This window comes from Nyctereutes procyonoides, unplaced genomic scaffold, assembly GCF_905146905.1.
Source record: "Nyctereutes procyonoides isolate TBG_1078 unplaced genomic scaffold, NYPRO_anot_genome, whole genome shotgun sequence".
NCBI classification, from domain to species: domain Eukaryota; kingdom Metazoa; phylum Chordata; class Mammalia; order Carnivora; family Canidae; genus Nyctereutes; species Nyctereutes procyonoides.
Genome location: NW_026575146.1, coordinates 28765572 through 28791026, shown reverse-complemented (window position 1 = coordinate 28791026; position 25455 = coordinate 28765572). Strand labels below are relative to the sequence as shown.

Here is a 25455-nt window from a genome sequence, read left to right as displayed (position 1 = left end):
AACGCATATGCTAGGATGATGAAGAGGTATGATACCAATTTTTAATTTTCATTTAATCATCAGGTTCAAGAAAACAGATTCTTCTTTGGGAGAGTTCTAATAGGAGTGTAACAAATATTACGGGACACAGCAATGCAGACAGATATTATTATCGCTTGGGGTTTTTCACTCGTGAAAATGCAATTCAAGAGTCTTTTCCTCAAGCAAATGGCTACCAGTTCAAAGAAGCATTGTGGTTGATGTATATATGTTCTTATAAAAAAGAAAAAAACTTGCCTTAAGACACTTCTGTTTTGATTGAGGTTTTTGAGGGCTTTGGTGGATGTGAAACTACAACTTGCAGCTGGAATTTAATGTTCCTTTAGTGTCATATCAGAGGAATTCAAGGGAAGGAAATTGTAGAGATATATGGAAACTTGCTTCAAATTTGAGCTTGGGGCCATGGGTTCTTCATGTTTCCATTCCAACTAGGCTGGACAAGGCAGCCTCAGAAATAATTCTTTCGGAATCAAAGATTTATTGTTGAGTCATTAATAACCTGGAGATTCAGTTTTGTTAGAACCATTATTTTAAGGAAATTATATAAATGTGTTGATTAAATATATTATACAAGGCCAGAGTTTGGGGCTGTTCACTAAAATGGCAATGACACATCAAAGCAGGGACATCAAGCAAGGATAAATGTCACTCGTGCTGCCTATATCATCCCTAGATCCTTTTTAGGTTTATAATACCACAGCTGCATTATTAAATCAAGTATAGAAATAATTAATGTTTGCATGTTTTTCATTAGGAGACAGAGCTTGAACACAATTGGCAGTATTGCTGCAGCAGACTGATATTTTGGTGTATAAAATGGCAAAATTCATAATGATGCTTGCAGTGTGGTAAAAGACTAGAATATATCTGTTCATTTATTTATTTTTTTACTTTTATGACAAAGAATATATCTAAAATCTAGTTTTATATAAGCTGTGTGTAAATGTGTGCATTTTTAGCTCTTTTATTAAAAGTTAGCACATTTTTTGGGAGGTACATTTAAAAAAAATTTAACAGAGTTTGAGATAGAGAAGAGTATGAATAAATGACTCTGTACTACATATTATAATTTGGAGACATAAGAAATTTAAAATATAACATAAATAGAATATCATGTCATGCTGAATTGAATTGTAGAGATAATGAATGTCATACTAGTCAAGACAAAGTGATTTTTAATGAGTTGGGAGTTGAAGGATTCCTCATAGATGAAGGATGACTTCACTTGGGCTTGGAGCATGATTAAAGAATAAACTGACAGAGGAGAAAAAGCACCACTAGCACTACTAGCACTACTAGATGGCTTAAATAAATAAAGAGCTAGTGATGATCATGAAAGGCTATTGCCATTATCAAGATATGAGACAATCAACTATGGTGGTGTCAAAGACTTGGGAAAACAATACAACTAAGATGGATATTTTGAAGAAATAGTATTTGGAAGAATATACAGAATGAAATAAAAGAAATTAAAATGGTACTGAGGGGCACCTGGGTGGCTCAGTCGGTTAAGCAGCTGCCTTCAGCTCAGGTCATGATCTCAGGGTTCTGAGATCCAGCCCCAAATCAGGCTCGCTGCTCTAAGAGGAGCCTGCTTCTTCCTCTCCCTCTGCTGTTCCCCCTGCTTGTGCGCTCTCTCTCTCTCTCTCTCAAATAAATACGTAAAATCTTTTTTTAAAAAATGGTACTGAACTTTTGAGCCTGGGTGAATACGATTATTATAATTGTCAAAAATAAGTCCCAGGGAAAGGAACTAGCTTAAGGGAGGTGATGAGGATTCATTTTGGGGCAGTTTTATGTTGAGCAGATGGGGGGGGGTCATCTAGGCAGTGAATTTTCTGTAGCCAGTAAGAACTTAGGTGGGTCTAGGTGAAGCTCCAGTGAGAAGATGCACATGAAAGTGCTATGGTAAGTATAGCGCAGCCCAAACACCCAAAGCACTAGCTGTTCGGTCAGAGTGCCCCCCCTCCCCAATTCTAATTCACACAGACAGGATTACTTTAAGGGAATATGTACAATCTCTGATTCAATTCATGTGGCTTAAGACTTCTTGGAATGGATTTGGCTCCTGAATGAATTTTACCCAGAACCAAGAGTCATCTTGCTTGGAACAATACCAAACTGATTGCATACCTCCCCCAAATGTGTTTGGTAAGGTAAGTTACAAGTTGGATCCAGATTTAGATTCATGATTCAGGATTAGATGAAATCTGCCGCAGAGAAAGTCAGAGTTCAAAGGTGATTAAAGTGTGCCATGCTTTTTCTCTGTGTAAGGATGGCATACATTTGCTAAAAGTTGTTACCCCTTGCTAAAATGGGACATTTTAAATACTACTGTCATAAATGCATGAAATCAACTGGTGTATAATTTCTTAATAGCTAGGCACAGATAATTTATGAAATATCACCACCATTTTTGGCATAGATCTAATCATATTCTTCTAGAACTGTTTGTACTTTTCTCAGATGCAACAGTTTCAGAACTAAAATGAACTTACACTAAACTACAGTCTGTACTTATTAATTTGACTTCTTGTCTATGTAACAATATGTTTTTAATTATTTTTTTGGTTTTATGCTGATATCTGAGTTTTAAAAAAACCTTCACATAAAATAATATTTTGAAGTTATTCTCTTATTGCAGAGTTGGATGGATGAATTTGTGCATAGATAACCACTCAATTTATAAATACATGGAATACAGTCTCATATTCCCAGGAGTATTCTGAAAAACAATTAAAATTCATTTAATCTCTCAACACTATTTTATTTATTTTATTTCAGCAGCGGCTAAAAAAGATGAAAAGAAGGAAGGTATGTTTAATGCAAAAATTCCACTATGCCTTTTGTGTAAACAATTTACCAAAATCTAGATTTGAGTTTTGTCTGTCATCTTGCCTGTGCTTCCATTGGGTATCTGGATCTATATTATGCAGACATTTCTTGAATGTATTTTCCTTCATTACCTCATATAAAAGGGAAAATTACTTTCTAAAAAAACAATTTTAAATCTTGTCTTTCTCAAGATATAGAGGATAAAACATGACTTCTCAAAATCCCAGATCTTCCATTCCATTAGAAGCTTTATCAAATTTCCAAAATGTGGAAAATTTTGACTATTTTACTCTATTAACTGCTTATATCTCTGACACTAACCAGCAACTGAAGATACTTCATTCCATTAAGTTGCAAATAACAAATAAGGCATAGTCCATCCCCTACACACCACCTCCTTTTGTCAGAATGTCATGAGATGGAGTAAAATATTCCTTGCTGTCAAGGAAAACAGGCATCCCGTGGAACTTAACAGATAAGATAGACTTTATTGACGACTATTGCAATAGGGCTTCATTTCATTGCAATAGAAATTCAAGTCCAACACCACTGAAACATAAAGCCTGAGAATTTTAAAGAATTTTAAAGCTCTGAGATGAACTTGAAAGGAACTGGAGGATGTTGGGCAGTTGGAGTGTGGGGCTGCGGTCATTGTGATTATGCCATCTGTGTTTACTAATTATTGCTTATTGAAGTTAGGCTCCTTCCTTCCCATAGAGACTGGGATAGAGGAACTCTATATCCTTTGATGATTACATTTCAAAAGGATGTCTCCTAGGTCCCGAGAAAGATATTTCTGGTTGTAGCAGATTTATATTTCAAAGGAACAGAGAAAGAATTTACAATTGCAGGTTTTCTAAAGTAAATGTACTAATACAAGGGAGGTTGAGGACCTATAATCAGGAAGACTCCTGTCTGAAATTTAGTCAAGCTAAGGGGAATATTAAGACCATCTTAGTCACTGTGATTCTATTTAGAGAGATGTTTCTTATGTACCCTGACATACTTAGACAATGTCTAGATATAACCACTGTGTATGAATCTAGGCTTGTTTTCTTAGTAAAAATAGTATGAAGATATAAGCAATTATTTCTAACATTGAAAATGACAATAATATTCTAATTAGTATTCATATAATCTGAGAAAAATAGAAAGCAAGTGTTATATTTTATATTTAGTATCATCAGAATTTTACATAATCATAACAGCTTGGAAGTCACATTCTGCTTCTATTAAACAGGAATCTAAGAGTCCCATCTAATAGATGGGAGATAGAAAAAATATTTTAGTTGGTCATTATTTGTTCGGACAGAGCAATACCATGGTATGAAAATAAAGCCGACTTAGACATGTTAGTGAGTTTATTTTCAAGAGATTGAAATTAGTATTAATTCCCCATGTACACATAAGAAATCTTTAGGTGTATTCTGGAAATTACATCATTTACATGATGAACACTGTGGTGAATGTACAGAGATGTTAAAAAGAAAGAATGAGACTAAGTTCTTGGTTTTTGATAGGCAGTTTTTGATAGACAGTCCTCAAAAATGTGAATCTTTTCCACCATTCTTTCTTAGGAATAAAGAACAATTCACCATTTGATTTAAGAAAAAGAGTAATATGAAGTTATTTTTCAATTCATTAGTATTCAAACCAAAGTATTAGAAGACTTTTGGGCATATGAACAATAGTCAAATTACAAATTGCATAGCTTTAGGCTTTATATCTTTTTTCCCTCCTCATTGTTATGCTTCCAAGGTTTTTTGTTCTATTTTTCCTGGTTAGATGCTTCCTTTTTTTTTTTTTTTTTAATAGAAATTGTTTGTAATCAATCTGCAACATTTGGAAGAGCTTGGAGAGCTTGGGCAGAGCTTTATCTTGGAGAGTCAAGTAGTCCAGTGTCCACTACCAGCTGTAAAATATATTACACATAGACCCCATTTTATTATTGTTTTTATTTTATTATTACTAAATTATTATTTCCAAAGAATTTCATAGATTATCTTTTATCTTTTACTTGGAAAAGTTTTATAATTGCAAAGATTATGCAGTTGAGGAAAAAAAAATAACAGCTATCTGGAATAATTTTCATTGTTTCCAGAATATAAAGGAAAACAGATCCAATGTCCAGCTATCCTGGGCCATCTTTTGATTATGTTTCATGAGTTTCTATTTCCCTTTCTCCTCTTAAGCAGGGGTGAGAGGTATATGGATCTAAGCTTGCTAGCTCTTGTTTCTTGTTTTCTATAATCTCAATAAGATTATAGAAATCTTTTCCATAGAGGCAGGAAGCACATGTGTATTCAAAGGAGGCATGTTTAATACAAATTACCAGATACAATTTGGATTTTCAACATTCTATTTTATACAAAGTTTTTTTTTATTATTATTATTTACATTTAAACTCGTGGAGTGTATATGTTCAAAGATACTAATTGATGGGATCCCTGGGTGGCTCAGAGGTTTACCGCCTGCCTTTGGCCCAGGGCGTGATCCTGGAGTCCTGGGGTGGAGTCCCACATCGGGCTCCCTGCATGGAGCCTGCTTCTCCCTCTTCCAGTGTCTCTGCCTCTCTCTGTGTGTCTTTCATGAATAAATAAATAAAACCTTTTTTTAACAAAATAAAAGCAACAACAACAACAAAGATACTAATGGTTGACAAATTTCTTGGAGAAGAAGAAAATCAGGAGGGCCTTAGGGCTTAATTAGAATGCCCTGGGAAGTTCTTTTGTTAGTGAACTTTAAAATACATAAACAAAAGTGCATACCAGTTTTATTATCAAAGATGGTTTGTGCACCAGGGGGCAAAGGGCTTTTCTTGCATAGTGAACCCTAAAGATTTGCTTTTCATGTTAAGATTTATGCCCCCATTTCCTATCATATCTCTCTCAGAAACCTTAACAAGAGAGATCCTGGGCTTCACTGAGCTTTGCCCATCAATTTTACTGTTCTTTGGAATTTTGGCATCAGAGCAATCATACCTTGACTTAAGTGGAGCTAAGTAAATATTCCACTGACGTCCTTCTTCCTCTAAGCCTTTTTCTAATGAAATTTCTCCTGTATGCCACTCTTTCTCCTCCAATAGACATCTATTAACAAACATTCTTACTTTTCATTAGTTCTCAATGTCAAAATCCCAACAAATTGTATTTTTTTCTGTATAAAATGTGCTTATTCTCCATTTCTTCTTATATAATTGCCCCACTCTCTTTGTAGATGCAGAGACACAAATTCTGGTGTAAGCTTCAACCTCTGTTTTTCCCTTGCCTCTGGCATTTAGTCTTCTAGAATTTTTAATTTGGCTGAACTCTCTTTTGTTTAACCTTTCCTAAAATAATTAGAAAGGCTAATCTTCATTCACAGCACCTAGTCCTCTAGATTTCACCTCACGTTGCTGTTTGTGACCTCATACTGGTTTTACTAACTTCTCATGTGAACCAGGGCAACGATTTCTGAAATCAGACGTTCTCAAAATGTGGTCAAGGACTCCTGGGGGTCTCTGAGACTCTTTCAGTGGTTTTTTGAGGTCAACACTATTTTTATGAAAATATGAAGTCATAGTTCGCCTGGTTCATTGTCCTCCCAGGAGTCTACACTGGAGTTTCCAGAGGCTACATAATTTGTGTTATTGCAACAGATTGAATACTTAAGCAGATATGCAAATCCAACTGTCTTCTCATTAAGCTAGACATTAAAGAGATTCACAAAGTCACTCATCTTACCAATTTTTCTGCATTGGAAATATATTTGTCATAAAAATATATTATTGATGCTAACATGTAACATGTTTATTCTTTTTTTTACTAAATGCATAAGCAAATTTATATTTTAAATTTTTCTCAACTTTAATTTTTAAAATTATAAACATCAATGGATAGAAACTACATAAATACATAAATAAAAGCTGTTTGGGGTCTTTTAAAATTGTAAAGAACTTAAAGGATTCCTGAGACGAAACAATTTGAGAATCTCTAACCTAAATAATAATCCTGCCTATAATATTTTCTCTAAATAGTGTCCTTCAAAAAACTGGACTGACTTCATGAAACTTTTCATGATGTTACCTGTTTAAAATATTCAGTGGCTTCACACCAACCACAGAATATGGTCTACAGACCTTAACCTGTAGACCTGGTCTGCACAGTCTGTTTCCTGACCTCCTGTCATGTATACATCTAGGCAAAGACAAAGCCAAAGCCTGAATAATTCCACCAGGAAAGATACAATGAGATCTTTCGAGATAGAGACAATTCATTACCTTCATGGTCAGCAAAAGCAAGAATAGCTGAAGGTGCCAGCACTTCATGGTTCTTGTCCTACACACCAAAAAGTGATGACACCAAAAGAAAAGAGGCCAGATAATGCTATAATACAAGTTAGGGACATTTCAGTGTGGAGGAGCCAGTTCTATACCACAGCCAAATGGTTTAATGGTCTGCAACTCGGTTCCAAAGTGTTCTAGGCTGGAGAACTCAGGAGGTGGTAAGAAGCTGACGATAGCCACCCGTCCTCTTGTGTTCCAGAAGGATCATAAGGCATTCTGCTGATACTCACATTAGCTGTAGTTTAAAACTTGGCTTGCAGGCGCCTGGGTGGTTGAGCTTCTGCCTTTGGCTCAGGCTGTGATCCTGGAGACCCGGGATCAAGCCCCACGTGGGGCTCCCTGCATGGAGCCTGCTTCTCCCTCTGCCTGTGTCTCTGCCTCTCTGTCTGTGTCTCTCATGAATAAATAAAGAAAGTCTTTTTAAAAAATAATAAACCTTGGCCAGCAGGTTCTATATGGATATGTGCAGGGCCACCATGGCATCGTCACAGAGGCTTTACCTTATACTTCTCTTCACTTTCTTCCTTTAGGTATCACATACTTCATCCATATCAAGCCATTCTCGATTTTATACATAAAACTTTCTGTCTTGCCTTTGTTGCTGCCAATATCAAAACAGAAGTTATCCTTTCTTTTTCCTTCTATGAATATTCAATGATTTTTAGGGCTCAGGAAAAATTTTTCTTCCTCTAAGACATCTGACCCTATCAATTAAATATTTTTTCTTTTTCATTTATAATCTCCCATCAGAATTTATCTATACCTCCCTACCATCACTTATTTCTTACCAACTTGTACTTATATTAAAGGTATTCATTTTCCTTCTACTCTAATAGAGTTTAAAATTTTTGATTAAAGGGACCATGTCTAATTCAATTTTATCTCCTATTGGGACTGACACATTTTCTCAGTTTGCACATTGCTTAACAAATATTTATTCTGTGAATGAATCAGTAATATCTAGGGCTCTTAAGATCAATGTAATATCTATAAGAAATATGAATAGATACTCAATTTTCCACACCCCAGGCAGGAAAGAATTATCATCATCATCATCATCATCATCATCTTATTATTATTATTATTATTATTATTATTATTATTATTATCTCATCATCATCATCATCATCATATTGGAAGTTATATTCCAGTAAACTTTTTAGGTCTGAAAAATCATAGCCAGATGTCTGACAATTTCATCATAGGTATTTTGATCACTAGCTGCTGCTTAGATTGCACTAGCAAATCTAGGTAGATCCATACATTTAAACTTAGCTTCCTGTATGAATTCCTAGAGTCTGGAAAGCCTTTGAGTTTTCCAACACAATTTACTTCTGAAGGATACAGTTCCATTGAGAAAGTGCCAGATTGGATTTATCATTTACTATAACTAGAACAAGAGCAAGTAGAGTTGAATGCATGTGAGAATTAGGCCTTCAAAATTGAGATCTGAAGGGAAATTATGCTGAAAGACAGAGCTAAATATCTGTAATTGTAACTGAATAAAGATGTCAATGGGCAAATTATACAAAGGAAATGGAGTGCTTTATCACTGCATTCTCATACTACCGGAGAGTTGATTTTTCCCTTTGATAAAACTAGTATTTAGTTTTTCTCCAGCATCACTTAGGAACATACTAGACCATACCTGATACAGAAGTCCCTCTTTATCTGCAGTTTCAATTTGGCAGTTTCAGTGACCTGAGGTGAATTACCACCTAGAAGCAGATGGTCCTCCTTTCGACACATGGTTAGAAGGTCCACAGTAGCCTAACATTAGTCATAATGCCTACGTCATTCACCTCACTTTATCCCATCACACAGGCATTTTATCATTTCATATCATCACAAGAAGGGTGAGTATAGTATCATAAGATATTTTGAGAGAAACTATATTCACATGACTTTTTTTACAGTATATTGTTATAATTTTTCTATTTTATTATTACCTATTGTTACTAATCTCTTTTTATGCCTAATTTATAAATTAAACTTCATCATAGGTATGTATGTATAGAAAAAATATATATAGTATATATAGGGTTTGGTCCTTTCTGCAGTTTTAGACATCCACTGGGGAGGCTTGGAATATATCCCCCCTGGATAAGGGGAACTACTGTGGGTTGCTAAAGATGAGAGAATGATGAATTGAACAGATTGCAAACACATCACTTCTTTTAAATCACAGCTGCTATGAGTTTCGATGTTCTTAATAAAAGACTGTTGTTCAGATTATTGGGCATATGGTCTTTAGGGAAGTATATTGACTGAGTAAGCCTTTTATAATATTTTTAAGCCATTTCAGCAGAGTATAATGCTGAGAGGGTATAATGAAGTTTAATAGTCTGAGTATTAATGGCTGCTGCTAATAGCTTTTCAGGGTCAGTGTGTGATTTTTCAGTTCTAAGCATTATGTTTTTTGTTGCTCAGGTATTTTACTTGTGTAAATCTGCTGCTCTGTCGACTCATAACCCAAAGACATGATTTTATAATGACATTTTAACTTAATTTCAATATAGCTCCCTTTTTTAGAACACATGTATTGAATTTTTAAAACCTACTTGGTGAGATCATAGCTTGTTATTTTTTTACATTTCTTCTTCATGAAATATTTTACTTTATCCCAATAAGCTCTTTACTTTACCTGATCCTGGACTTCCTTCATTATTTATTTTTAATTTTTTATTCTTTCATTTCAGTGCAATTGCTATCTAATACACTATTACTGATTCTTATTACGAGGAGAAGGAAAGCAGATTAAAACAACAGGCATTTCACGGATAGATAATTGTATTCAGCTTTCCACATCTACCCCATGCCAGCCTCTAGTCAGAGAATAGAGGCAAAGGGGTGGAAAAAGTCTTCTCCTTACCTGCCGCATTTTATTCTCTGTCTGTCCCACCAGTCTCTTCCCAAACTTTATTTTCCTTTGTATCCCTGAATGAATATGTGCTTGCCATAATCTTCCAGTGATTTCCATATTGGCTGTGGTCTAGGTTCAAAAGATGGCTTAGTGAGAGTCACATGACCTTTGGGGAAGGCAGAAATCCTACTCCGGTATACTAGAGCCAAATTAATTGAGAACTTAGAAAGATCACTGAACTTTCCACTTCATAATTTCAGCTGTCATGCTACAAGAATCCATGCCTGCATTGTTCATTGTTAGGCATGTGAATCAGATGATATTTATCACACTCTTACATGAAATAGTTTTATATCATATTTTTCTACATATTTGAATTATTTGCTTATCTGATTAGGATAATTACTCATGAAGGAAATGAATAAGAGAGTGCTTGCAAAGCACATTTTAGAAAACGAATTTAGCCTACTCAGTTATAGTTCCAGATGAGAAACTGTCAAGAAAACTATCTTTTGAAGGGGCAGGAAGGATATTCTAGTCCAATATTCGTTATATTATGACACACTGGACATAATAATGCTTAATAGGTGTTTATTGAATACATAAATGTTTTGTTCCAAGGATTTATTATTTTTCAAAATAGCATTTGTTTTCCCCTCATACATGGAACATATCCCTATTAAAGAAAAGTTAAAAGTTCACAAAGAAGAGATTGCAAAAATATCACTTGAATTACTTTATTTTTCTATTATGTGCATATCTATGGATTATTTAACAGTTCCATTAGTGTTCAGAAGATACTGTTTAATATTCCCATTATTTAGAGATGTAGAAAATGTTGTAAAAAGCCTCATCCTATATTTATTTTTTATGATTATATAGCTTTTTTGTTTGGATTTCTAGTAGTGGACTTACTATATCAAAAAAGCATGCTTATTTTTTTAAAGCATGCTTATTTTTATAACTTTCTAGTTATAAAGCAACTTTCAAGTTGCTTTCCTAAAATGTGTTTCTAGCGTATATTTCTATGAAAGTGAGTTTTCACTTATACCACACTATTACTATCATTGGTTATCATTTTTTCATAAAACAACTCAGTTGACCACCTAACTGCTTTTTGTGAAAAAACTCTCATTCATTGCCATCTCCAAACATTTTAGTTTCATCACTTCATTATGAAAGTAAAATCAAGGTGCCAACTGCGTCCCTATAAGGCACACAAATCCATTAACTTACATATTATTAGTAAATGTCCACCATTCTCAATTCTAAAGCATACAATTATCAGCGAGAAAACAGTTTATCTACCTTTTGCAATGATCAATCATAGTTCATTATTACAATTCTAATTTCAATAATATTCAGAAAATTTCAAAGTTAAATTACAAAAGAGATAAAGAAAAAAAGCAAAGATAAATAGAATATTTCTGTGCAGAAACTTGAGTTAAGCTGCCTCTATTCTAAAATAAACAGGGTCAGAAAACTCCCATTTTATTTTCCAGTGATAGGAACAGAAAGCTACATGGCCTAAATACTAAAAAATAATAAAATCTTCAGATCCAGGCTGAACACCCAAAGACTAAAAATAAAACAGTTGTCTGCTGACCACTGATTACACAGTACTCTGTAGCAGCTACAGAGTAAATATAAATGTGTTCATCAGTAACTGAGGAGCCGTCATCAGCCTGGTTTTTTCCCATTACAATAGAAATAACTGAATATTTGTATTATAAATATATTGATTGTTCAGAGAGTACAAAGCAGGTGATCCACATCGTGTGGCTTTAGATTGAGAAAATGAACAAACCACAGACTAAATTATGGGCTTCAGCCCATCTTTATGGAAGTAGACCATATATTGGCTCAGCTTGACTTTCTATTAAAAGGTTAAAGCTTTAATAGGCACCATATGATCTCTGTGCAAACTCTATGTGGATATTTTCTTTCATCTTTGTTCTTTTTTATAGTCTTCCTATTTCAGAAAATTTCTTATGTACTCCCTCACTCTGTACTCATCTTCTCAAAAACAGTTATTTCTCTTTAAACCCCAGATTCTAGAAATACATCATGCAATCAGTCCACTTTGCTGAAGATTATTTCAGAGTGTTTGGCATTTTATTGTAAACTAATCAGTTGTTGATTTATCGTATGTGCTTTATCAATTATTTATCTTTGTATTTTCAGATTCCAAGAAAACAAAAACACCTGTAGAAGGTATTGGAAATATTTCCTTTTCTTTCTTATATTTGATGAATTCCCAAATTGCATTTCCTCTTAAAGGATTATTGTAGAAGAAAAAACTATACATGAGAATATGGGATAGAGGAGAGAAAGTGAGAGAGAGAGAGAACATGTGGGAAAGAGGCAAATATTTTCTGAAAATATTGCTATGAGATATATTTGGCAAAATAAAAAATAAATACTGTGTATGTTTACCTTTCACAATAATTATTTTCAAAGAAATGTTTCTTGACAAAAAATTGAATAATGTTCAGAATCAAGCATTTATTTTACTAGAAAGCATAAATTCAATTAATCTTGGATACATCAGCATCAATTAGGAACTGAATCGTTCCTCTAAGTCTTGAATAGAATCATTACTCATCTGGCAACTCATATGTTTCTTCTGTATTTGCTTATATGTGATTATGTGTTCACCTGTGTTTAAGAAGACTGCATGATATAAATCATTGAAAATGGCTAAACCGTGTAATCCTAGGTTGATTTATTGTCAAACAATGGTTTGTACTCAAATTATGGAAACGCCTATAGTAGTAATCGGCAATACCTCAGAGCGACACTGAAATTTGAGAGAGAATGGTGGAAGGGGTTGGAAAAATTGTATTCTAGTCAATATGTTGGGGGAGTAATTTTACCTTTAAAAGTTTTAAAAGCAAAAAAAAAAAAAAGTTTTAAAAGCAATTGTTTTTTTAAATTGTTTTTATTTCTTTCAACAGAACATCCCAAGGGAAAAAGTAAGGAAATGCATGCAAAATATATTTGTGTATTTTTTTTCTCTCTTTACAACTATTTTTGGCTTGCTGGTATACTTAGACTTGCAGTTTTGAATATCTCTTTTATATTTGATGCATGTGAGCTCTACTTGTTATTTTTTGTTAGAAAGAAAAAAATATATATAACCTGAAGATCAGAGGGACTAAAAACCATGGCAGTCATTCTTAAATTCCTTCCCAAATTCATACAATCATCTAATAATATTATCCACAGCCTCATAACCAAAATTATAACTTCATTTCAGTTATTGGAATAAATTTAGTTCCTATAATCTGGTTAGTTCTCAGTCCTTAAAAAAGACCAAAGAGAAGTTGTTTTTCAGCCTGGTTTTATAACCTCTTTCCCTCTTATCTTTCTCCTTAAATCCATAAATATTTTGGCATGTCCATATAATATTTGAGATTTCATTCTTAATGTGATTTCCCCCTTATAAGCACTGTGGCTTCCGTATAATAGCATCGCTTGAAATCCATACCCTCCACTGTTGCTTTAACACCGTGTTAAAGCTGTTTGATAACGGGAAAGCCAGATGCCTCTGGGTTGTATCTTTTGCAAGTACATGCTCTCTTCTGAAGGAATTAGGGTATGTTGAACAAATGGAAACAAAAAACCCCTAATTTAACCCTATTCAATCAGCTGTTAAAAAATCATCCCATTCCCAGAAATGCAGAGCTTTTAAAGATCCCAGTGATATTAAAAAACGTCTGTTTTAAAAATACAACACTTTTTGAAGATTTTATATATGTTTTGTCCTCCAAAAGGTGAGGACACTGAGGCATTCTATGTCATAAAAAGGCTCTAAAATGTTCTGTGGGATGAATCATGAAATTATAGTTCAACTCAGCCAGGGGGAGCAATCTATCTATAGAGAAGTATGTGTTCCTTCAGTTTCAGATTTATGTGTGTGCACAGCTGCTGATGAGCATTGGCTCACAGACAGACACAGAAACACTCTATAAACCAGTGCACCAGCAGGAAAATGGAGGACAACCAGAGATGTGAAAAATGATGTTAAATAATATATATGTAACCTTAAGGCCCTCACTTTATTGCAGGCTATATAATTTAAAAGATCTTGCAGACACACTGCATCTCTTTGGCAATCTTCAGAGAATTGGTATATTTAATTTTTTAAAAAAAGGCCTTCCCAGGCATTCATTTACATCCCTCACTGAGAAGTTTGGTGGATTGTGACTTGGACAGTAATAGAAAAAAGAAAAAAAAATCCTCTAAAAAACTAATAATTCATTTTAAATTAACTTGTTTGCTCCGGTTTATCATCTAGAGTCGTTCCCCCACCCCCAAAAAAAAAAAAGATTTATTTATTTATTTGAGAGAGAGCTTGCATGCTTCTGTGCTCACGTGAGAGACCACCAGTGGGGGGTGAGGGGAGCAGAGAGACAGAGAGAGAGAGAGAGAGACTAGAGAAGTCGACTCCTGTCAGAGCCTGGGGGCTGACGTGGGGCTGGATCGCACAACACACAAGATCATGACCTGAGTTGAAACCAAGAGTCAGACTCTGAACGAACTGAGCCATCCACCCAGATACCCCCAGACTTGCTTTTATTGTTGCTATTGTTGTATCTTAGAATTTGACTTAGACTTCTATCTTTAAGATTGCTTCTTTCAATTATACATCTCCATCCCTGTATTCTTACTTTGCTTCTACTTGTCTAGTTATCGCAATTAAGAAGTTATTCTTTTCTGAGTTTAAAATAAATCATGGTTGCGAAACAGGGTGAAAAGTACATGGGGGGATCTTCCTATACATATTTTTGAAAATTTTTGTAAACTATAATTTTTTTTCAAAATAAAAAGTAAAAACAAGTCAATCATAGCTATGATTTGGCAGTCCTTGTTGAATTAAAGAGTATTTTACTTTATATTTATCAAAGATAATTCAATAACGATATCCTGAATTATCTTACATAATAAGTGCTTTTAACATTGTTCCAAATTAGCACGGGTGTTTTTCTGTTTATATGATGGCTTTCTGTTGTGATTGTAAGGGTCTTATTTTAACTTTGTAATACCACATATAGCCAGAATTCAGTTTAGATGCATACCCAGATCGACTTCCAGTATTTTTTCAACTATCATTGCTTTGCAAATTTCTTAGATACGTTACATGAATGGTGTTTCAGTTCAGCAGTAAATTAAGCAACACATTTAATTGCTCCATATTTTTCAAACAACTTTTGGCATGTTCTCACTGTGTTTAATTTTAGCTAAGTCACCTAAGTGTCTTCTTTTTGACTTGTGACGCTTGGTCAAGTCATTTGTTTATTTGTTTTACTGCCTGCATGCTCCTTGAGAGCGGATAAATTGCTCTTTCTACTTATATGACTACATTCTTGATAAAATTGTACACTTGAGTGACTGATGAGATAGATGACTGTAGATCTGATGGCTCTCTGTGTTCCCAAAATATAGTTCTTAAAATTCTTTCAGCGTAAACATCTTCTAGTCTACAAAATGTATTCATTGAATGAAACTTTAAAATAATCTCGTCGTAACTTTTCTTTAAAAAAAGCTTATAGTAATGTACCTATGTTAAGACATTTCCTGAAAATCTTCTTTTAAATCAATTTGACAAGCTTGTCAAGGCAAAACAAAAAATAGGATTGCAGATAATAGCACTTCGTATAAAATTAGTACTTGCACTTTGTATAAAATTAGTTCTTATTATAATATAAATGTCGTCTTACTCTTGAGGCCAGAATAATGCATTGTCTCATACAATATTGACAGAAATGGGTTCTTAAAAAGAAATACTATCTAAAAAGTACTCTATATGGAGCATTTGTCCTAAAAACAAGGGAAGTGTGTTTTGTTTTCCCCCGAAAATTCAATCTATTTCAGTGTCTTCAGTTTGCCGCAGAAAGGCCTTTGTCTTAAATAACTTTCAGTATAAGAAGAGTTCACCTTCCAAGAGGAACTCCAGATGAAATCTGTCCAATTGTATCTGAAAATAATTTTAAAACAGCTGAAATAATTATCCTTTGTGTTTATTTTTTATCCCAAATTTATTTCATGTTGACCTAATACAATAGCAAACTAAATGTTTTCCATTCTTTATAGACTCTATTTAATTTTTTTGGTTTATTATCCATGAAAAATTTAATTCCTCTTACACAAAATATTTTTATGCTCTTCTGTGAAGGAACTCAGTGAGGTAAAGAGAAGGAAAGATTTGTTTTATTCATTTTATTAGTTTGTTTTATTAGTTGGTACAGTGTAGCATTAGCACATATATGTTTCTCTGTGTTAAAGCAATTAAATTGTGACATATAAAATTGGAATAATAATAATAACAATAATACTATGTTTCAGAACAGGAAAAGAAAGAAAAGTACGTGGAACCAGGTAACTGTTTTTAAATTCCTCTATCTTACTTTCATTTTACTAATTTGTAATTGAATACTGAATTGTGATAGAATGGCTTAGAATGTTGACTTTTTCCTTTTCTTTTGTTTGATGCAGCAAAGTCGTCAAAGAAGGAACATTCAGGTGAGTTAGATTCATGTTCCTGGATTCTTCCTACCTGATGTCCCATATTTATTAATACTGCAGCCTCAGACAGGTGGTAAGGACCATGCCAAGAAAAGGCAGAAAATCCCTTCATCCCATGGTCTTTACTTAAAATTCATGACATTGAGTTAATATCGATGTAGTTTCAGAAAACAGAAGCCAAATAATATGTTAGACTCTTGCTGTCCAGTGAGTGTTCTGTGAACGAGCAGCATCAGGTTGTTAGAAATACAGTGTCTTTGGCTTCATCAGGGAGTGACTGAATCAGAATTCCTAACTTCCTAACACCTCCCGTGAATTTGTCAGAGCAGTGTGCGAGAAGCACAGTTGAGTGTAAAATAACAAAAACAAAACAAAACAAGAAAAAAAACCCACTTTCTGTAAATGCATCCAATATTGCTTTACTTGTAAAATATGGAATATTCAATTCCAGCAAATATTCTCGCCCTATTCAAAACATTACTTAATGACATTCCTTGAGTACTCAAGGGAGCTGCAACGAAAGTAGAGGCAGATTTTGCCCTCAATATATTTATATTCTAATGGAAGAAAATTGAATTGAGAATCAGACCATCAGTAAAACACACATACAAGCAAAATATATCTAAGAATGCTGTTGGTGTGGATTCCAAATGGCTTTCTTAAAGGTTTCTAGCATTTAGCTTGCCCTATCAGTTATTTCAAATTAAAATAAATGCAACTTTCTAAACCTATTTTACTGACTTTATTTTAAAATACTACGTGTCGATTTTGCCTTCAAATTTTACTCAACGAACAACGTCACCAAATTTTCCTTTGTGGGTATATATGTCATAGATCAATTTAATGTCCATTGGTTGTCTTCCCATTTTATTGTATTTAAATGGAAATTGCATTTACCCAGTGTTATGTAAATAACCAACCACACAAATTTAACTCAACTATTTCCTACCCCACCCCCACGCCTGCCACAGACTACAGCAAACCACAGGTTCAAAGCTCCATTTCTTATTCTTCTAAGTGTGAAACTTCCTCAGACAGACAACGCAAATCCATTTAGTTTTTTTCTCCAACTAGTTCCCATAGCATCATCCTTTTTTCTTTATAATAGGCACTTACAATACTGTTATAATCACATTACCTTTTCTTGTTTCCATTTTAAAGAGTCCGAAATTAGAGTGCCTATTATAATGCCAGGCATACATACTGTAGGCACTTGATAATGGTTTATTAAATGAAAGGAAAAATACCAAATAGAATAACCACATTAAAAAAAATAAAAGGGAATGACTTTTAAATATTTTCCAAGATGAAATAAATAATCACATTTCATCATTTCACATTAACATTGATATTATTTATCCTTTGGGAAGGAATGCTTTTGTCTACCTTACAGAGAACAGAGATTGTTCATTTGTGAGTAACATTCTCACAGGTGGGCCAAACACATATTCTCATTTATGCATATATGCAGAAAACTAAAATAGAGTATATATCATAGAAACACATAAACATGGAGAAACATTCAGAATGACTATGTGTATAATCAGTTTCAAGAATATTAATAAATAGCTAACTATTATTGTCTAATATTAAACATGACAAAATACAATAACTTAAATTGCTTGAAATCATTATCTGTTTATTTCAGAGTATGATTACAGGGTAGCAGTGTGGCAGTAATTACCTCTATTTTAACAATTGAAACCATCGGATAATTTATCAATTCATGTCGTTCTTTTCCTATGATTTTAAGGAAAATGCACTGGCTTGTATATAAAAACAATCAAATCCTTAGCTAATTGAAAAAAAACCAAAATGAATAAGTTGTGAATGAGCATTCTGTGCTGGGAGAAGATATATAAGTATAAAAAAATCTGTGGTTCATGGCATGTATTTATAGTATATCAAAGAAAATGTCACAGTGTTGTATTTTCTCCTTCTGAGACCAGTGTTTTTCCTTAGTTTCCAAGGTTATAATACAATCTTTAAAAAAATAAATAACCTTAAAACTATTTGAGAAAGAGACTGTGGACTTGTAATTAATTTAGATCTTCTTGTTTCTTGTCTTTAACAGCTCCAAGTGAAAAACAAGTAAAAGCAAGTATGTTGAATAAAATTAAAAAAAAAAAAAACGAAAAGAGCATATTTCAGCAGCTTACTAATTTAAGTTTTTTGCTATAGACAAGGCTAATGCTAATTTTCGAGGCTGGCTTACCAAATGTTTCTTGCTATTAATATTTGTTGAACTAATATACATAATTATTCAACCTTTTCTTTTTTATCAATTTATTCTTCTTAAAATTTATTTTCATTTGGAGATGTTAATTTGTCCATATCATAACTCCTTTCTGAGTAGTTTGTATTTTTATTTTTTATTTTGATGAATAAATGATCTCTTCAGTTTCTTAAGCACATCAGACTTAATTTTCCTAACGATTAATCACTTGACCACACCAGTAGGCAACACAATTTGAATACCAGTGAAATCCATTGTGTCTTGAATGAAATGAAACCCCTAATAATTTTAACTACTGTTCATGTAATGTCATAATTTCCTTCTAAGGTTTATATCTTCAGATTATGAATACTGACAGAGAATTGATACCATGGCATTTGCATCCATATTAAGTTTGACAATATGCTTAGGAAAAAATGCTGGTTTCTTTGATAGTTTTTCTGAATTAGGTGAAGTACCTAACAGATTGTCACTAATGAAAATTATTTTAGGTGTAATGACTTCTAAGCTTTTCTAAGATTATGGTCAAATCTCAGTTTTATGCATGATGTAAATACAATAATATTTTTCATTTGGTTTGGAGCTCCATAGGTATTAATGATGGTACTAATACATAAAACAAATGTGTGTTTTATTTAGTGCCAGGATTTGAGATAGAGTATATCATTGGTGGATATATCAGATAAAAATTAGAAAATATTATTTTGAGTAACTGGGTAGGTACTTTTAAAAAATTAGAGTTGGAGGTATTTACATAGACATTCTAGACTTTGAGAGGTGTAACATGAATCTAAAATTTCATTTGTATTTTCATGAAAAATTTTAGTTGAATGTAAAGCTGATTGGAACTTTATATTTTGGAATCCTCAGTATGTTAATACTTTGTAGAAATGCATCATCAAGAAAATATATAAAACAAAACTGATAATTTTGCAGCACTGGTAGAGAACTTAAGATTGAAGATTATGCTAAAAATGAACACTTTCTTCCTAGAAAAATACGACATATAGATAAAAATGTTGATTTGCAGTAAAACAACCCTGTAAGTTCTGCTGTCTATGAAACACACCATCCAATCAAGTTTTGAAGAGATCAGCATCTTTTGCAGGAAATTAGCAAATTGAGTTGCTAAATCATCTTAGGCCCATTATAAAAGTTTCAAAAGAATTAATACTCAACTCTTCACATGGTTGAGAGATTTAGACTTAACAGAAGCATTATCCCTCAATAAAAAAATTTAGAGATAATACATAAATTGTTTAAATTCTCTATTAACAACATGAACATCTATTTCTTCAAGTAAAAGTTGCCTTTTAGTCTTGAAACTATACAACAGAAGAATTTTTTTCACATCTGCTATGTACAATGGGCCTTTTTGTAAAGTTATTGCCAATGTAAAGGTTGCATATCATTAAAAATACTCTTGAAAATTCCTAAAATCACCATATATGAGCACATAGTTTTGTGTATATAACCTAAACATTTGGGATATGATTTTACAGTATCTTAAATTATGAGAACAAATGAGAGTGAGATGTATAGCTAAATTAAGGTAAATTAAGTATTTATATGATACAACTGCAAGGTAATTTGGCATTAGCACTTCATTCAAGGAAATAACTAGAATGTCAATTAGGTTGGAACCATTTCTTCTGGGTTCTGAGGAAATCAAAATTACTGTATGAAAAATACTGGAGGACACAGACAAACCCAGGAGCTGTATCAGTTCAGGGTGTCAGTTGTCATGGTACCATGAGCTTCAAGGAAAGGGAAATCTTTCAGGTTCAATGATGTCGTGCTGTGGAGCAGCACTTAATACCTCCACATACAGAGTTATGTGTTAGCAATTCTGTGAATGGATGAAGACTGGCTGGGACCAAGCAGACATGCCAAACCTAGATTTACAATTTCTGCAAGTTAACACAAATCCATCTATCATAGGACATACAAAAATGTCTCAACACACCCAGTTCCCTTCTCTGCAGCCCACTGTCCCTGCTTTCCCACACACTGGATAGCAACACAGAAGCTGACACTATGACATTTCCATTTCCAAGCAGGAAGAAGATGAAACAAGCAGATTTTGTAAGCCCTAGGTCATTTCAGATCTTTATCATTCTCCTTGGTGAATCTTCAGGAAGGAATGCAGTAGTCAAGGATTAGCAAATGTGTTTGACTACATCGTATCCTTTTTTCCCCCAAGGACAATTCAGTGACCAGTGTGCCTCAAGACCTTGAGAAACACTGCTATTCATTACTTCCTTCTTTATATCAAGGACCACAGGGCTTTGATCATGCATTCCATGTGCATATTCTCTCAGTCTCTGGTCAGTTTGAATTTTGAGCAAAAAAAGTCTCCAAAGACCAGATCAGGACCAAAGGCTAGCCATTTTAAATTGTGGGTTTAAATTTACTTGAAATGGCAATAATCAGGCATTTTTCTTCCCTTGGATATTAGTACCGCAATAGATTTGTGATATGCTCGGCCACCAAGCCTATGTCTATCACTTAACTACATTTCAGTACCTAAACATGTGAGTCTATCAGTTAATCTACTAATGCATGTCAAGATTCTTCAGGAGAAGCAGTATACAGAATTTTAAGATAAAGTCCCTTTGGGGCACCTGGCTGGTTCAGTCAGCGGAGCATGTGACTCTTGATCTTGGGTTGGTGAGTTTGAACCCCATATTGGATGCAGAGATTACTTTTTATAAAAAGGGGATAAAAAGTCCTTTGAATTTCATTAGTTATATGATATTAGAAGAGTACTTGGGGACAATTTATATTAGTCAAAAAGGTGGCATGGCTTTTGGGATTCAATTACATACTCTGTCATGGAAGTTCCTGGGGGAAATATCTATGGGCCTGAACAATAAGTCTGATGTTAATAAAGTGTGTCTAGAACACAGATTTTAGGAGCACTTGAGTGGTTCAGTGGTTGAGCTTCTGCCTTTGGCTCAGGTCATGATCTTGGAGTCCTGGGATTGAGTCCTACATCAGGCTCCCCACAGGCAGCTTGCTTATCCCTCTTATGTGTCTCTGCCTCTCTCTGTGTTTCTCTTGCATAAATAGATAAAATCTTTAAAAAAAATAGAACACAGATTGCATCACATGTATAACCATGAATCTCAGTTGGTTAAAACAATCTTCATATTCATATTCATATCATTTCAGAATAATTATTACTAGCACTTCCTTTCACTTGTTCAGTTTGGATAGTAAATTATAAGATCACGCCCCAAATCACAGACAATTCTGACTAAATGAATTCAAAATATTATGAATATAATTCTAATAAAAGACAAACTACACACTTGGAAAATATATCTGTAGCACATATAAGTAGCAAGAGATGAGTAGCAAAAAAATAAATAAAAATGAAAGACAAGATGACTTGATAGACAGTGGGTAGAAAAAGTGGATAAAAAGATTTAAGTAAGCATTAAAAACAACTCCACAAATCATTTATAAACATATCAAAAATATTCGGTCTCAGTATATTGGAATTTTAATTAAAGCTCTACAATAAGATACTGTTGTACACATGCCAGATTGACCAAAAAAGAGGAAAATAATTATTCTGGTAATGGTAATGACGTGAAGCAATAGAAACTCTCACATACACTGTCGGTATGAATGTAAAATTTGGGGGAACGTTCTGGCATTTATCTGGAAAAATTAAACATGAGCAAATGCTATGACCCAGTAATTTCACTTTTAAGAAAATTCTTGCACATGTGTACCAGGAGACATGCGTGGAAATGTTCATAGCAGGATTATGTATAATGGCACAAAATCAGATGTGACCTAATGTTGATTGGCAGGAGAATAGATGTGTAGGCATTAGAATACACACACACACACACACACACACACACACACACACACACATATATATATATACTGGAATACTATACAACAGTTAAAAATGATAACTACAGCTCCTCATGTCAACATGGCTTCTGTAAAAGGTTAAACTGAATTTGTTTAAGCAAACAATGATTTGAATCAAGCAGTGCCAAAAACGAAAAATAGTTAGGGTACTCTGTAGTCAAAGGCTAGGGCAGAGGTTTAAGGAGACACAGAAGCAAAGCAAAGCAATTATTTAATTGACTCGAATTTAAATGTTCATTTCATTGAGAAAACTTATTTGGCCATCTTGATAGTTGTTCTTAAGTTTTAGTTTTCTCAGAAAAATCTAGATAATTCTGGCTTCAGTTTATTTACATAAGCTAGCAAAGTCACTAGACTACCCCGGCCTAAGAGCCTCTTTCACTATTTTAACACTGCATCTCAACATGATGTTTTGAAAGAAGCAAATCACAATAGTTAAATAATATAAATCAATTTTTATAGCTATCACACTAAAGAATATAATATGGTCTATATAAAAATTATCTTCATTTAAAAATAAGTACATATAATAAAAAACTGTACTGAAAAATAAGGAAATGATTCATACAAAATTTAGGACAATGATGATTCTGAGATGAAAGGAAAGGCATGAGGTAGTGGAATGAGTTAAGAGATTTCAAAAGTTTTGACAATATTTTATTTCTTAAGCCTTTTTTCCTTACCATTTGTTAAAATGTGTGAATATGCTGTATGTCTTTCTGCCTCTCATTTCTATAATATTTATCATAATTAATTAGGCTTTAAAAACCCAGAGAATGAGAAGACAGAAGTGGTGACATTGTGTTGCAGCTCCCTCCGGCCATGATGGACCACAGAGAGATAAGCACCTGGGGTAGGGGGCAGATATAAGTGAAGGATGTGGTTGTCTGTGGTTAGAGTGACATATTATGTGTCTGCAAGTATCACTGAAGTGGAAAACTGATGAGGTAGCAGACAGCAGTAATATTTGCAAGAAAAAAATGCCTTGACTTGGCAGAAGGAGATGGGATGCAGGCTGGACTGGTATTAAATAGAGGCAGGGACTGATCATCCTGTGGGATGCGGAGGAAAACAAATGGCACAGGCATATGCTGGTGAGGTAGGGAAAATATGAGGTAGTGTAGTCTGCTTTTACTTTGTCTATGAATTTGTCCTAGCAGCTTGCCTCTGCACTGCAGGATACTGGTAGCTTGAGGAGGGGAGCGGATGCACGGGCTTTTTGTCTAGAATGAGAAAACAAACTCCCTACATCTGTGCTAGTATTGCTGGTCAGGGCTGAACACTCTCTTAAATATTGAACTGAGACCTTTCAAGTGAGATCTGCAGCAGGGTGAGTTTGGATGGCTGTTTGGGTGGCAGGCATAAGGTATTTTTGGTGTTTGGGGGCATAATGGGTTGAGTTGTGTCTGCCCCCACCAAAGGATATGTTAAGAGTCTTAAGTCAGTACCATTGAAATGTGACCTTATTTCAAAATCAAGTTAGGAAGAGGTCATACTGGATTAGAATGGGCCCTGAATCCAGTGACAGCTACCTTTATAAGGAGAGGGAGATTTGGAGACACGCAGAGACACACAAACGAAAGATAACTATGAGAACACAAAAGGAGGGACTGGGGTGGTGCAGCTATAAACCAGTAAATGCCAAAGGTCACCAGGAACCACCAGGAGCTAGGAAGAGGCAAGGAAAAATTCTTTCCAGGAGAATTCAGAAATGACTTCAGAGGATGGCCCAACAATACCTTCATTTTGGACTTATTGCCTCTCGAATGGTGAAAGAATAAATTTCTGATGTCTTTAGCCACCCAACAGTTGAAAAGCAGCCTGGGAGACCACTGCAGCCAATGATTATAAAAGCAAACACTAAGTGAGTGATGTCACCATGGCTCATTTAAATATAAGCTTGGTAAGTGAGAAAAAATATATACAAATATAAGCTTGGTAAGAATTAAAGTGAGGATATGAAGAAGATCTGGAGAGTGAGAAAGGGGTAAGATCAAAAGAATGAAAGTATTGATGGAGTCAGATTCTATTTGGAAAAGGTTCTCGAGTAAGTGAGATATGAGGGAAGAATGGTGCAGTGGTGCCAGAGAATAGGATTTGGGGGATCAAAGTTTTGGCAGCAAAAGGAAAGTCCAAGAGTATGTTGGTTGGTGGGTGGTAGCAATCAGAGAATTGGAGTCCAGTTTTTAGAAGAGAGGAGGCTAAGGAAATGAGAGATCAAGAGGGCATATGAACTGTGTGTGTAAGTGACTCCCAATCCTGGTTAAATGTCTTGGGAGGCTTCCAGTATATGTATAGTCCAGCCTTATCCCAGACATAGAATCTCAAAGCTTTCCAAGCTCTATAGCCCATCTTAGGCCTACTACATCTGAAAGTCATGGACTCGTAATAGCCCCCTCGCTTATTCTAATGGGAAACTGTGATGGAGAGTTGTTTTGAATCAAGTCTCACAGCAGTAATGGAGAAGATGACAACTATGCACAAAAATACTCAATGAGAAATGGGGCAAGGGTATAAGGCTGGTTAAAGACAATGAAAAAGAGGGATAGGGCCAGGTGCAACCTAATAGTGTGTATTTCAAAGGAACTGGAATTTAGAGGAAGCAAGGCGATCACAACCTTTGAAAAGTAATGAGACAAAGAGGATATATACATCACTTCCGGAAGCTTTGGTCCATAGGGGATGGGAAAACCAACATTCTCCATTTTAGAAGACTGCTTGCAGGGACGCAGTGTC

At 34.3% G+C, this 25455-nt stretch overlaps 1 protein-coding gene across 7 annotated transcripts in view; it reads left to right on the top strand.

Annotated features, from left to right (window-relative positions):
* TRDN (triadin) overlaps positions 1-25455 on the top strand; it is a 368093-nt gene that overhangs the window by 214854 nt on the left and 127784 nt on the right. For 6 of the 7 annotated variants that reach the window (XR_008662524.1, XM_055310523.1, XM_055310520.1 and 3 more), the window contains exons 14-19: positions 2824-2853; positions 12246-12275; positions 13019-13036; positions 16410-16442; positions 16560-16586; positions 18664-18690. Coding sequence is in view for 6 of the 7 variants with exons in the window: in XM_055310523.1 (XP_055166498.1) it covers positions 2824-2853; positions 12246-12275; positions 13019-13036; positions 16410-16442; positions 16560-16586; positions 18664-18690 (165 nt within the window). In the remaining variant the exon portion in view is untranslated. The remainder of the gene's footprint in view (positions 1-2823; positions 2854-12245; positions 12276-13018; positions 13037-16409; positions 16443-16559; positions 16587-18663; positions 18691-25455) is intronic. The other variant, XM_055310519.1, reaches the window with a different exon arrangement.